The sequence below is a fragment of the Periophthalmus magnuspinnatus genome, chromosome 19 (genome assembly GCF_009829125.3).
Source record: "Periophthalmus magnuspinnatus isolate fPerMag1 chromosome 19, fPerMag1.2.pri, whole genome shotgun sequence".
Taxonomy (NCBI): domain Eukaryota; kingdom Metazoa; phylum Chordata; class Actinopteri; order Gobiiformes; family Gobiidae; genus Periophthalmus; species Periophthalmus magnuspinnatus.
In genome coordinates, this window is record NC_047144.1 from 28,236,605 (window position 1) to 28,250,433 (window position 13,829).

At 44.3% G+C, this 13,829-nt stretch overlaps 2 protein-coding genes across 2 annotated transcripts in view; both read left to right on the forward strand.

Annotated features, from left to right (window-relative positions):
• The window catches only part of LOC117387217 (growth arrest-specific protein 7-like), a 73,715-nt gene extending 64,492 nt beyond the window's left edge, over positions 1–9,223 (forward strand). The window contains 3 exon segments of the mRNA XM_033984663.2: positions 296–375; positions 4,689–4,787; positions 6,262–9,223. Coding sequence (XP_033840554.2) covers positions 296–375; positions 4,689–4,787; positions 6,262–6,375 — 293 coding nt within the window. The 3' untranslated portion in view covers positions 6,376–9,223.
• Positions 9,224–12,403: 3,180 nt separating this feature from the next.
• LOC117387506 (histone H4) lies at positions 12,404–12,833 on the forward strand. The gene has a single exon (XM_033985020.2). The coding sequence runs from the start codon at positions 12,415–12,417 to the stop codon at positions 12,724–12,726; it is 312 nt and encodes a 103-aa protein (XP_033840911.1). The 5' UTR covers positions 12,404–12,414; the 3' UTR covers positions 12,727–12,833.
• The last annotated feature ends 996 nt before the right edge of the window (positions 12,834–13,829 follow it).

Here is a 13,829-nt window from a genome sequence, read left to right on the forward strand (position 1 = left end):
GTCTTGCCCAAGGACACAACAATGCCATTTATGCATGGGAGCTGAAACTCCCAAACTTTGTCACCAGAATTGTTAGAAAAAAAAATCTAGGCTATTTTACTAAAACCAAAAAATATGTATGTAGAAGTATTGTTTGCTGTTGTCTAATGTTATTTACCCGCAGCATTGCACACTCCACATGTTTAAGTCTGCGCTGTAAGGCTGCAGATGACGGTGAAGTAGCTCCATCTGGTGGAGACACTATGCTTTACACTGTGCTTTACCTGAGCCCTCTCTGTGTGGTGCTGTGTTGTAGGAGATGAGCTGATGCGCTGTGTGGACCTGTATAACCAGTCTCAATCCAAATGGTTTGAAGAGATGGTCACCACAAGCCTGGTAAGTGTGGCTTTACTATGAGTCCTATTGTTATTACTCAGTTACACTTAGTATTAACAGTTTTATAAAACAGAGCAGTTTTCAAATCCCATATTTGTTCTCCTACTTGAACAATATATTATACAGTAAAACAGTACTCTTACTTGAGTAATATAGTGCAGTGTAACAGTACTCTGACTTGTGTAAAAGTTGTGGTTATTCTCCCCACTGTGAGTAAGTCTACAAGTGCCAAAGGTTTTATGTTGACCATATGAAATGATTTGAACATTTGTTTCTTGCACCGCTCCTTCAGATATGATTTAGTTGATCCTTTTTTGATGATCCTTTAAAAATACCTTTTTTTGCCCATCCATCCATCCATCCATCCATTTTCTTCCGCTTATCCGGGGCCGGGTCGCGGGGGCAGCAGTCTAAGCAGGGACTCCCAGACTTCCCTCACCCCGGACACGTCCTCCAGCTCCTCCGGTGGGACCCCAAGGCGTTCCCAGGCCAGCCGAGAGACATAGTCCCTCCAGCGTGTCCTGGGTCTTCCCCGGGGCCTCCTCCCGGTGGGACATGCCCAGAACACCTCCCTAGGGAGGCGTCCAGGAGGCATCCTGAGCAGATGCCCGAGCCACCTCAGCTGGTTCCTCTCAACGTGTAGGAGCAGCGGCTCTACTCCGAGCTCCTCCCGTGTGACCGAGCTCCTCACCCTATCCCTAAGGGTGCGCCCGGCCACTCTGCGGAGGAAGCCCATTTCAGCCGCTTGTATCCGCGATCTTGTCCTTTCGGTCATTACCCAAAGCTCATGACCATAGGTGAGGGTAGGAACGTAGATTGACCGGTAAATCGAGAGCTTCGCCTTCCGGCTCAGCTCCTTCTTTACCACAACATGACCGATACAGCGACCGCATCACTGCAGACGCTGCACCGATCCGCCTGTCAATCTCACGCTCCATCCTTCCCTCACTCGTGAACAAGACCCCGAGATACTTGAACTCCTCCACTTGGGGCAGAGACTCACCACCCACCCGGAGAGAGCAAACCACCTTTTTCCGGTCGAGAACCATGGCCTCGGATTTGGAGGAGCTGATTCTCATCCCAGCCGCTTCACACTCGGCTGCAAACCGCCCCAGTGCCTGCTGCAGGTCCTGGCTCGAAGAAGCCATCAGGACAACATCATCCGCAAACAGCAGAGATGAAATCCTGTGGTTCCCAAACCAGGCCCCCTCCGGCCCCTGGCTGCGCCTAGAAATTCTGTCCATAAATATAATGAACAGAACCGGTGACAAAGGGCAGCCCTGGCGGAGTCCAACATGCACTGGGAACAGGTCTGACTTACTGCCGGCAATGCGAACACAGCTCCTGCTCCGGTCATACAGGGACCGGACAGCCCTTAGCAAAGAGCCCCGGACCCCATACTCCCAGAGCACCCCCCAAAGGACACCACGAGGGACACGGTCGAATGCCTTCTCCAGATCCACAAAACACATGTGGACTGGTTGGGCATGCTCCCATGAGCCCTCGAGGACCCGATGGAGAGTATAGAGCTGGTCCAGTGTTCCACGACCAGGACGAAAACCACACTGCTCCTCCTGAATCCGAGGTTCGACTATCGGTCGGATTCTCCTCTCCAGCACCCTGGAATAGACCTTACCGGGAAGGCTGAGGAGTGTGATTCCCCTGTAATTGGAACACACCCTCCGGTCCCCCTTCTTATACAGAGGGACCACCACCCCGGTCTGCCATTCCACAGGTACTGTCCCCAACCGCCACGCGATGTTGCAGAGACGTGTCAGCCAAGACAGTCCCACAACATCCAGAGACTTGAGGTACTCAGGGCGGATCTCGTCCACCCCCGGACCCTTGCCACCGAGGAGCTTGCCAACCACCTCAGTGACTTCAGCCAGGGTGATGGACGAGTCCGCCTCTGGGTCCCCAGTTTCTGCTTCCTCCTCGGAAGACGTGACAGTGGGATTGAGGAGATCCTCAAAGCATTTCTTCCACCGCCCGACAACATCCCCAGTCGAGGTCAGCAGCTCTCCACCCGCACTGTAAACAGTGTTGGTGAAGCACTGCTTTCCCCTCCTGAGGCGTCGGACAGTTTGCCAGAATCTCTTTGAGGCCGTCCGATAGTCCTCCTCCATGGCCTCCCCGAACTCCTCCCAACCCCGAGTTTTTGCCTCTGTGACTGCCCGAGCCGCGGCACGCTTGGCCCGCCGGTACTCATCAGCTGCCTCAGGAGTCCCACGAGCCAACAAGGCTCGATAGGACTCCTTCTTCAGCTTGACGGCATCCCTTACTTCCGGTGTCCACCACCGGGTTCGGGGATTGCCGCCGCGACAAGCACCACAGACCTTACGACCACAGCTACGAGCAGCCGCATCAACAATAGAGGTGGAGAACATGGCCCACTCGGAGTCCATGTCTCCAACCTCCCCCGGAATCAGGGAGAAGCTCTCCCGGAGGTGGGAGTTGAAGACCCCCCTGACAGAGGGCTCCGCCAGACGTTCCCAGCAGACCCTCACAATGCGCTTGGGTCTGCCAGGTCTGTCCGGCTTCCTCCTCCGCCAGCGGATCCAACTCACCACCAGGTGGTGATCAGTTGACAGCTCAGCCCCTCTCTTCACCCGAGTGTCCAAGACACGCGGTCGGAGGTCAGATGACACGACAACAAAGTCGATCATCGACCTCCGACCTAGAGTGTCCTGGTGCCATGTGCACCGATGGACACCCTTGTGCTCGAACATGGTGTTTGTTATGGAGAAGCTGTGAATAGCACAGAAGTCCAATAACAAAACACCGCTCGGGTTCAGATCGGGGAGGCCGTTCCTCCCAATCACGCCCCTCCAAGTGTCACTGTCGTTACCCACATGGGCGTTGAAGTCCCCCAGGAGAACAACGGAGTCCCCGGTTGGTGCACTGTCTAGTACCCCTCCCAGGGACTCCAAGAAGGCCGGGTACTCTGCACTGCTGTTTGGCCCGTAGGCCGACACAACAGTGAGAGACCTGTCCCCGACCCGAAGGCGCAGGGACGCGACCCTCTCGTTCACCGGAGTGAACCCCAACACGCAGCGGCTGAGCTGTGGGGCAATGAGCAAGCCCACACCAGCTCGCCGTCGCTCCCCGCGGGCAACGCCAGAGAAATGGAGAGTCCAACCCCTCTCAAGAAGTTGGGTTCCAGAGCCCAGGCTGTGCGTGGAGGTGAGGCCGACTATATCTAGCCGGTAACGCTCAACCTCCCGCACAAGCTCAGGCTCCTTCCCCCCAGCGAGGTGACATTCCATGTCCCCAGAGCTAGTCTCCATGTCCGGAGATCCGGTCGTCGAGGTCCCCGCCTTCGACTGCTACCCGGATCTCTCCGCACCCGCCCCTCATGGCTCCTCCCGCAGGTGGTGGGTCCACGGGAGGACGGCCCCACGTCGTTTCTTCGGGCTGGGCCCCGTGGGGAAAGGCCCGGCCACCAGGCGCTCGCTGCCGAGCACCCACCCCAGGCCTGGCTCCAGGGTGGGGCCCCGGTAACGCCAGTCCGGGCGACATAACTGGCCTTGATCTTTTTCCTTTCATGTGGGGCTTACCTTTTTTTGCATTATTTAAAATTTTGTCCTGCAAATTACATGAACTTAAATTAAAAATCAGATGTTATGTCCAGACATTTGTTAGCAATTTAAATAAATAAGTAAAGAAAATAAGTGTTGTACATATATAAGCCACACTTGAATATAAGGTATTTAAAGACAGTACACAGAGTTTTTTGAGTTTTAATTTAAGACTGTGCCTGTTCAAACTGTGTCTGAAAATGGGCAGTATGGCACCAACATGTCATCAACACGGAATGAACATAACCTGCATGTTTAGAAAAAACAGCACCAGCACAGGCCATCTGCTTTTATTTCCTCTGAAAGCGTTTGTCGTCTTTTTACACTGACTAAGTTCTACCTGCTACTGCCTCCAATGTCTTACCATCGGTTCATTAATGCCAAGCTTACGCGCTCCTTCTTTGATGGACAGATCCATTGCCTTTATCTTAAAAGCTGCATTTCTTTGTGTGTCTTCCATGCTAAGGGTGCGTGCATGATGCACAGAATGATGCACAAATGAATAATTTTTATCTGTCTGTCTCACTTTTGTTTTCACTGTTAGAGAGCGCCCCACAGTGGCCATTACCCAGTAAAAATCTATAAATTTGCCACACCGTTGTATAGGCCACACGGTTCAAAGTGTGGAAAAAAAGTGTCCGAACTAGTCAGAAATGTTTTCAAATAAAATGAATTGTTTTAGCTCGCTTGATTCTATTCTCATGCTGGCCCTGGTTCTGCCTTTTGTGACTGCAGGAGCTGGAACGTCTGGAGGTGGAGAGAGTGGAGATGATCCGACAGCACCTGTGTCAGTACACCACTCTGAGGCATGAGACGGACATGTTCAACCAGAGTGTGAGTGCCCGCACAACACAAGCATACAAAGTATATACAAAGTATTGCACGCACCAGAAGAGGAAACTCCTGTAATGAAATATCTTCTGTTTATCCTTATAATATATATTATGAATATATTTATTTTTATCACCATATTAATGGTACTATATGACGCAAAAATGTGTTCTTGTGAGCTTTAAGGCATGTTATAATGTTGATAGCACCTCAAAAACATACCTGGAGTTATGTTCTTGAGGCGTATGTCTGACTTTTTTTGTGGCAAAAACAGCAAACAGCTATTGCAATGCGTGACATATCCTCTGCTATTAACTATCTGGAAATATCCTTGAGCTGACTCAAACCCTACCCACCTGTGTGATGACCTATGTGGGATGCAGTATAAATATGGGTAGTTGCAAGGGTGCATTGTATTTACACTTAATTTGTTTTTTTTTGCTGGAGAGGGCAAGCCACCTTTTTCCAGTCGTGAATCATGGCAAATCTGAGGCCGTGATTCTCGACTGGAAAAGGTGACTTGCTCTCTCTGGGTGGGTGGAGAGTCCTTGTCTTAAGTGGAGGAGTTCAAGTATCTCGGGGTCTTGTTCACGAGTGAGGGAAGGATGGAGTGTGAGATTGATAGGCGGATCTGTGCAGCATCTGCAGTGATGCGGTTGCTGTATCGGACCAGTCAGTCTCCTGGATGCCTCCCGAGGGAGGTGTTCCAGGCATGTCCCACCAGGAGGAGGCCCCGGGGAAGACCTAGGACACACTGGAGGGACTATGTCTCTCAGCTGGCCTGGGAATACCTTGGGGTCTTGAGGAGCTGGAGGATGTGTCTGGGGTGAGAGAAGCCTGGGAGTCCCTGCTTAAACTGTTGCCCCCACGACCTGGCCTAGATAACCAAAAAAAAATGGATGGATGGACGTTTTTTGAGACTCATGTTGTGCGTCTTAATCATAGATCTATTATAAATTCTCTACACTGTACCCATCTTTCATATCAACTTTACTAAGATAATAACCAAGACCAAAAGCTCCTACGAAAGAAGGACCCAAAAGAATAATTAGTCTGTTTGTAGATGTAGTAATTGCATAATTTCAGGAAATCTTAAACTAATCTATAAACTAAAAAAAATGCTTTATTCTCGTTGAGTGAATTCAACATACTGTAAATTTCAGACTATTGAGCGCACCTGAATATAGGCTGCACCAGCTAAATTTTGTACATATATAAGCCGTGCCTGAATATAAGCCGCATGTTACAAATATGTTGTACATAAGATATTTACACAGAGACAGTACACAGGGTTTTTTTTTAGTTAAGTAGGCTGCAGGGTTCAAAGTGTGGGGAAAAAAGTAGATATTCTACTTATTTGTTGAATTCTGTGTCCTGCCTCGATGGAGACTCATGTTTTCATGAAAGAAAGCAGATAGATGCTCTTGGCCCACTGCCTATTAGATCATAACTAACGGTAATTCCCTTGTTTGTCCAGACGGTGGAGCCAGTGGACAAGCTACTGCAGTGTGTGGACCCAGCGAAGGATCGAGAGCTGTGGGTGCGAGAGAACAAAACTGGGGAGATCCGACCTGTCAACCTAGAGATATGAACTGCACATGCCCCCCAGAAGGATCAACCAGGAGGTCCAAACTGCTCCTACCTTGCAGAGTGATCAGCCTAAATAACTGAACTGCCCTTTTGGAGATTAAACTGCTCCTGCCCTCTGGAAATCCGCTCTTACCCTCCCAGAAATCTGAACCGCTCCTACACTCCAGATTGACCAATTATGCAGATATTAACTGTTCATACCCTCCTGGTATGGAGGTCCAAACTGCTCCTACCTTCTTGGTCTGAAGATCCAAACTTCCCCGCTCCTCCTGGCTGATCAATTTGGAGATATGAACCCCCTCCTGTACAGATGTTCTGCTCCTACTCTCCGGAGTGATCAACCAGGACAGGAGATCTGAACTGCTCCTATCTTGCAGAGTGATCAACCTGATCAGCGCACCTAGATATCAAACCGCTCCTTAAGATTGTTCGGATTTAGGAATGTTAACTGCTTCTACCCTCTTGACTGATCAATGTGGAGATCTGAACTGCTCCTACCCTTCTGGAGATCCTCATCTCTCTCGGCCTGCTCTCCATGTCCCATGTAGGTGCTTGTGCATAGTTAGCGCTGGCAGATTGTAGTAAGGTCCTCGGGAGGTGTGGTCGGTGCTAGCTTTAAGTCAGCAATGCTCTAACCCAGCTCCACTCACGGTTCTTGTTACACTTCCTCATAACTGACCCTTTGTTGAACCTTCATAGTCAATAGATTCCAGAGGTAGGTAGTACTCGGTTACATATAAAACTTTTTTTTAACAAAATTGTACCAGTTGTAGTTTTCAGACACAGTATTTTTATTCCTATGTGTAATATTTTAACTGTGCTTCAGTACTCTTACTTGAGTAAAAGTTCTTCTTCCCCCTATGAGTGAGTCTACAAGTGCCAAAAGCTGTATGTTGTCAATATAAAATGATATGAACATTTGTGTTTCTTGTACCGCAGATATGATTTAGTTTGTCTTATTTTTGTGTCTTTTCTTTTAAAATTTAACTGTTATGCATTAATCAATGTGTCATCATAATTGCACATTGTGATCAAATTATGAATCTTACATCCAGACAATTACTTTTTACATATAATATTTACATATTTACATATAATATTTACAAATATTTTTTTTACTCTTTCTTTCTGGGACAGCTAAATTGTACTTCCACATGGTCCACTGGAGGAAGCCTTCTGTAGCATGCAATCAGCCTGTTACAAACTGCAGAGGTGGGTGGAACAGTCAAAACTATACTCAAGTAAGAGTACTGAAACTTCAAAATGAAACTACTAAAGTAGAAGTAGAGAGAATGTCATTTCACAAGAGAATATTGTCACAATACTAAAACTTCAAGCTAGAAATCTATACAAAGAAATAGACTCGATACTCAATACTTGATACCACAATGATAACTAAAACACAAAAAACTATTTAGACAATAGAATGTGATTTTTAACATTAAATTATAGTACTTACTTTTATATTCCCATGTCGTCCAGGTAGGTTCATAGTGGTGCATGGGTGTATACTAGTCTAGTGATACACTTCAAGAGTATTCTAAAGCTACCCAACAAAAGTTCATTTCTATCCTGTGAATGTGACTTTTAATTTTTTTTTTTTACTTTTGACCATCCTACCAGAGAATAGAGGTGGGCGATAGGCTAAAACATTTTATCACAATTTACTTGGATCCAGATCACAATTTTGTTTTTATCACAATACATACACGTAATACAACCCCAATTCCAATTAAGTTGGGACGCTGTGTAAAACTTAAAAAAAATACAAAATAAAATGACTTGCCAATGCTTTTCAACCTATATTGAACTGAATAAACTACAAAGACATGATATTTAATGTTCAAACTGATAAACTTAATTCAATGTTTGTTTTACATGCAGAGATTTCTCCAGATTCTCTGAATCTTTTGATGATATTGTGAACCGTAGATGATGCAATCCCTAAATTCCTTGCAATTATACATTGAGAAACATTGTTCTTAGACTGTTGTTGTTGTTGGACCATTTACTCATGCAGTTGTTCACAAAGTGGTGAACCTCGCCCCATCCTTGCTTGTGAATGACTGAGCCCTTCGGGGAGGCTCCTTTTATACACAATCATGACACTCACCTGTTTCCAATGACCCTGTTCACCTGTGGAATGTTCCAAACAGGTGGATTTTATGCATTCTTCAAATTGGGGTTGTCTTTATATTGCCTACAGGTTAAAGAGGGGATGCAAAATCAACTTTTTGGAGCTTTCTACCATGTTACAACGTTGTTCCCTCATCAAAAACATGTCTGAAGAGGTTTTAGATGTTATCCATGCATCTCTGAGTATTTTAGCAGTCTCTCCCTGGCATTATTTGAGCCCTCCTTACGATTAGCTGTAAGATTCTATGCAATGCTCAGCCCACAAGCCTACATCACCCGTGCTCCCGCACGAATGTAAATGCAGAGGTCTCTCGTTTATCGCAAGGGTTACGTTCCAAAAAATAACCTGCAATAGGCGAAATTCGCAATGTAATCACCTTTATTTTTTACAATTATTATATATATTTTAAGGTTGTAAAACCCCTCACCACACACTTTATACACTTTTCTCAGACAGGCATTAACATTTTCTCACATTTCTCTCTTGTTTAATTGATTAATAGTGACTCAGGTGTATTTCCTCTGACTGTGCCTCTTCGTCCTGGCGCTGCTCCGCTGTTGTGTCGATCGAACATTTATGTAAATTTGTCTGAACACATTCTGTGCGGGTTGAGGCCTGGTTTTGTGTTGTCCATTGGTGTTACTCGTGCATTTTCATTGAAGAGAAAATAACGTCCACTGGACTTTTAATTCACAGCTTTGCAAAATCCCTTTACAGAAGTAATCAAACCAAGTCATTCTCAAAAATAAACAATACTACCATAAGAAAACCATTTGGCTCCGTCTTTATGCCTCGACTCAGCACGTTTCCCAGGCGTGTGCTCTTTTCCTCGTGCGCGCTATCGCTCTTAAGAGGACGGCAACATATTTACGTAAAACAAGTTAACAGTTCTAAGATAATTTAACATTGACATTGATGCCATAAAATAAATGTAGCTTATGTATATAAGTCAAATTAAATCTTTCAATATGAAATTATTTATGTAAACATAAAACAACATTTATAACAAAATATCAACACTCAATTTCATGCATTATTATATATGAATTAAACTTGGCACCCTTCACATTCTGTGCTGTGCGGGAAATGCAGCACGGAGGACATCAATTGCAGGTGGTCTGCAGTGCCTTGGCCGGTCGGGTGCAGAGCACAATGCACATTCATACACTGTAAAAAAGAGTGTAGAATTGCACTGGAAAAATCTGTGAAACAGCAAGACCATGAAGGGTGAACTGTGATATAGTGAGGGACCACTGCATACAAACACATGACACAAAACGATACCTGCAGTAGTTTCATCAGTGGGATACACACTGACTGTGATAGCGCTCTGGGTGACTTAGTGCAGAGAGCAAAAGGAAGTGGAGACTCAGATCGTCAAAAACGGAAGTGACACTCATAAAACATGTTAATATGGCAAATTTTCAAAACAATAAAAGGTAACACTGTGATCTACATATGCCATGTGCTATTAGTTAATACCCCATAGAAGTAAAATAACTCCTCTTTAATGAAGTCATCTGCTTCTTCAACAAATTCACATTTGGTTAAATCATAACCCTTACATATGGTGACCAATAGGAGAAGTGGGTGGAAAAAGGCATCTAAAGAACATAGATTCAGATTTAAGATTGCCAAAGGAATCATGATTGGATTTTTATCGCGTATTGCCCAGCCTTACCAGAGAAATGAAGAGTTGAAATTTGATGCTCACTGGGCAACATTTAGAACATGAAATATTGCCAGAGCTCAGTCTGGTTTGGAGCTCCCATAGCCCTCCACACTATCCCACCACTTCCCTATAGTCGCCATAACACATTTTGAAATGTGATATATTGCTGAAATAAATATACACAGTAAATCATTATATTGAAGCTATTATATGCGACTGACACAATAACCCTAAAGCAGGATTATATATATATATATTTTTAATGAAATTGAAATAGAAATAGACAGTATTGTAAATATGCTGCAATGAATACATGAAAACACTTAAAGTCCCTGTATGTGTATGTATTTGTGCAAAATGTGTCTTGTCCCTATACAAATGTATTGTATAAGCATCTCTTGAGATCAAAAAAAGTCTGCTGTGTTGTGTCTGCATCTAATTATGAAGTGCTTTATTGTCTGATAATCAGAAAGTTTGTGTTAGCATGTTAATCCGCTCTGTTCTATGAAAAGCATTTATAAACTCATCATTGCGGTGAATAACTAGTATGCTTGGAATGCGTAAGGTAAGGGAGGAATAAGTTTGGACCACTACAAACTGTTTAAAAATAGCTAGACCTTTAAGTAGTTAGTTTGTATCTATAATGAGTCCTGGATTTTTTTTTTTTTTTTTTTTTTTTCAAATCTCTACCTATAGATGAAATCATAAAGTTCTTCACTAATACAGAGTACCCATATTAAAATTGACCCAGAAAAGAATTGTTCCATCTCTTGTTGAAGGATAAGTGCATATAGTCATTACAATGATAGGCCTAAAAGTGAGTGATCCAGCAGGTTTAGCCTCCCTCTCTAGACCTCAAACATGTGGCAAAAAAACAAAACACAACTGCAGCAATTTTCAGCAATAAAAGTACATTTACATGCATCACATGACAACAGTGGTAAATGCTCACATTTTATATAGCGGTTTTCCACACTCAAGTAAGTGTCTGCCCAAGGACACAACAACAGAATTTACCTGTGGGAGCTAGAGTCACACCACAAACCTGTGGGTCAGTAGATCTGACCGCTCAACCAATGAGGCTTATGTCAAGAGCGAGATTCAAACTGCCAATCTCCCAAATGAGCTACTGTCGCCCACCACATGGTTCAACAAAGGGTCAAGAACACAGTCCATTCTCTCTATGTGATTACACTGTTCACACATGTATAATGTGTACTATATGTGCTAAACTGTCAATAAAATGAATCATATACATCTCCTAGGTGATCAGATGATTGATATACAGTAAGATACACTGTTCACAGTGGAGTGGAGCCAGCTGAAATGTGTTGTACATTAACATGAGAATGCTATATGTCCTTCATTACAAATAAATATATATATTTGAACACTGTGTTCATACTTGTTTTTATTCAAAAGCATACTTTCTCTCACTGTGTATTAAACACAGGATCTCAGTCGGTCTCCTCTCTTCCTCACATGCACATCAGTAATAGTTGGACAGGGTGTTTTTGAAATGGCCAAGCCCATTATAATGCTTGATTCATTCTGTTATAGCAGAGAGCCCAGAGGGGACATCTGTCTGACTGTGTTTGTTCATGTGTGGAAGCTTATACTGTGTTCTAGGCACAGGTCCTGTGAAAATGTGAATGGAACACTGGGTGATATAGGATGAAGGAGACTCACATTTATAAGAAAGAGACTAATACTTGTACTAATACTCTAGATCAGGGGTGTCAAGCTCATTTTCACCAAGGGCCACATCAACAAAATGGTTGACCTCAAAAGGCCAGATGTAACTGTAAGATGTCACTAAATGTACTACTACTTTTTAATATCTATAAAATATCTATTTAATATCTATTTAATAACTATATTTATTGCTTATTCAAGTTACAAATAGTTCATATGGATTTGCAAAGATATGAAAAAAATGTCTGTTTAACTGTGTGTCTAATGATAAACTGACATTTTAAGACAGTCATACCTTTCAATTTACTTTGTGACAGGCCACATAAAATGATGTGCATTTGGCCCAGGGGCCTTGAGTTTGACACGTGCTCTAGATGGATAGTAATTCCACGGTACTTGTATTTTTTCTACGCGTTGTTTGACCAGACAGTGGCGCTTGTGAGCGCCTGCTCTCTTTCAGGTTCTCTGTCAGTGAATAAACACTGAGTGCTGTCAGTCTGTAGCCAGAGTTCTTAGTCACTTACTGAGACTTAAGCATGTCTGGCAGAGGCAAGGGAGGCAAAGGTCTGGGGAAAGGAGGCGCCAAGCGTCACCGTAAAGTTCTCCGTGACAACATCCAGGGCATCACTAAACCCGCCATCCGCCGTCTGGCTCGCCGTGGCGGTGTGAAGCGTATCTCAGGTCTGATCTACGAGGAGACCCGCGGTGTGCTCAAGGTTTTCCTGGAGAACGTGATCCGTGACGCCGTCACCTACACCGAGCACGCCAAGAGGAAGACCGTGACTGCCATGGACGTGGTGTACGCGCTCAAGAGACAGGGACGCACTCTGTATGGTTTCGGAGGTTAAACGCTACTCCACGAATTAAACCTCAACGGCCCTTTTAAGGGGATAAACACTTAGCATCATTAGCATCATTAGCGAGTCTTCACTCCACATCGGCTAAAACTCTGGTAGCGGGACATGAGGAGCCTGTCAATGACGTGGATAAGCTGCGCAAATACGTATGTGAATCACATAATTGGCTGGAGCAGCTCGTCCCCGGTCACACTCACTGAATCACATTTAAAAATAGCGCAGAATGAATCGTTGTGTGTTTATTTTATTTTCAATTCCGGTTCGATTTGTTTGTGCGCAGCACAGATTTTCTGTGCGAGGAGACCGTGTCAGCAGTGCGCCATTGCGCACGCGCGCAGTTTAGAGGGAACAGTGGTCACAGCTCTAATCCTCTTATCATTCACTCTATGGTACTATTATTCCTGATTTATGTTTATTTATTATCCTTATTATATTTATTCCATTCTAGGGCATGTATCTGCGCCACTTTCACTTGGGCCTACTGGAGCAAAGAGCAGTAGTCTAGATGAAAGTGGACTAGAAGCAGTTAGTAGTGACAGTAATCCTGTGATAACTAAATGAAATCTTAGTTTGGTTAAAAAAAACAAAAACCGCTAAATCGCTAGATCATATTTTACAGGCTGTTATAGATGACGCAAAGATGCGCGCGTGCTGACGTCAGTGCGCACATGCGTGTTGTTGTTGCCAAGCACGCGTTTCTAACACTCTCGTATCTATGCAAACATTGCAAACCGGCTGCGACCAGAAAACTGTTTTTACGAACTTTTTTCGACATTTTCTTCGGAAAGAGAGATAACTTTTGAACATTTTCACCTACACTTCTGAACATTTTCACCTACACTTCTGAACATTTTCACCTAGACTTCTAGACTACAAGACTTCTGGGAGAAAAAAACGTGAGGTTTGTGACTTTCCACATTCACGTTCGGGGTAGTTATTTCACAGTGCTTTTCTAGTAGCATACTTTTACTTTTACTTTACCTATTATTGAAGTAACAGTACTCTTACTTGAGTGAAAGTTTTGGCTACGTTATCTTCTCACTGTGAGTAAGATTACAAGCTTTTGTTGACAGTACTACATTATTTGAACATTT

Excerpts from the sequence above, each read along its gene's own strand:
- LOC117387506 (XM_033985020.2), top strand. The coding sequence starts at position 12,415 with ATGTCTGGCAGAGGCAAGGGAGGCAAAGGTCTGGGGAAAGGAGGCGCC.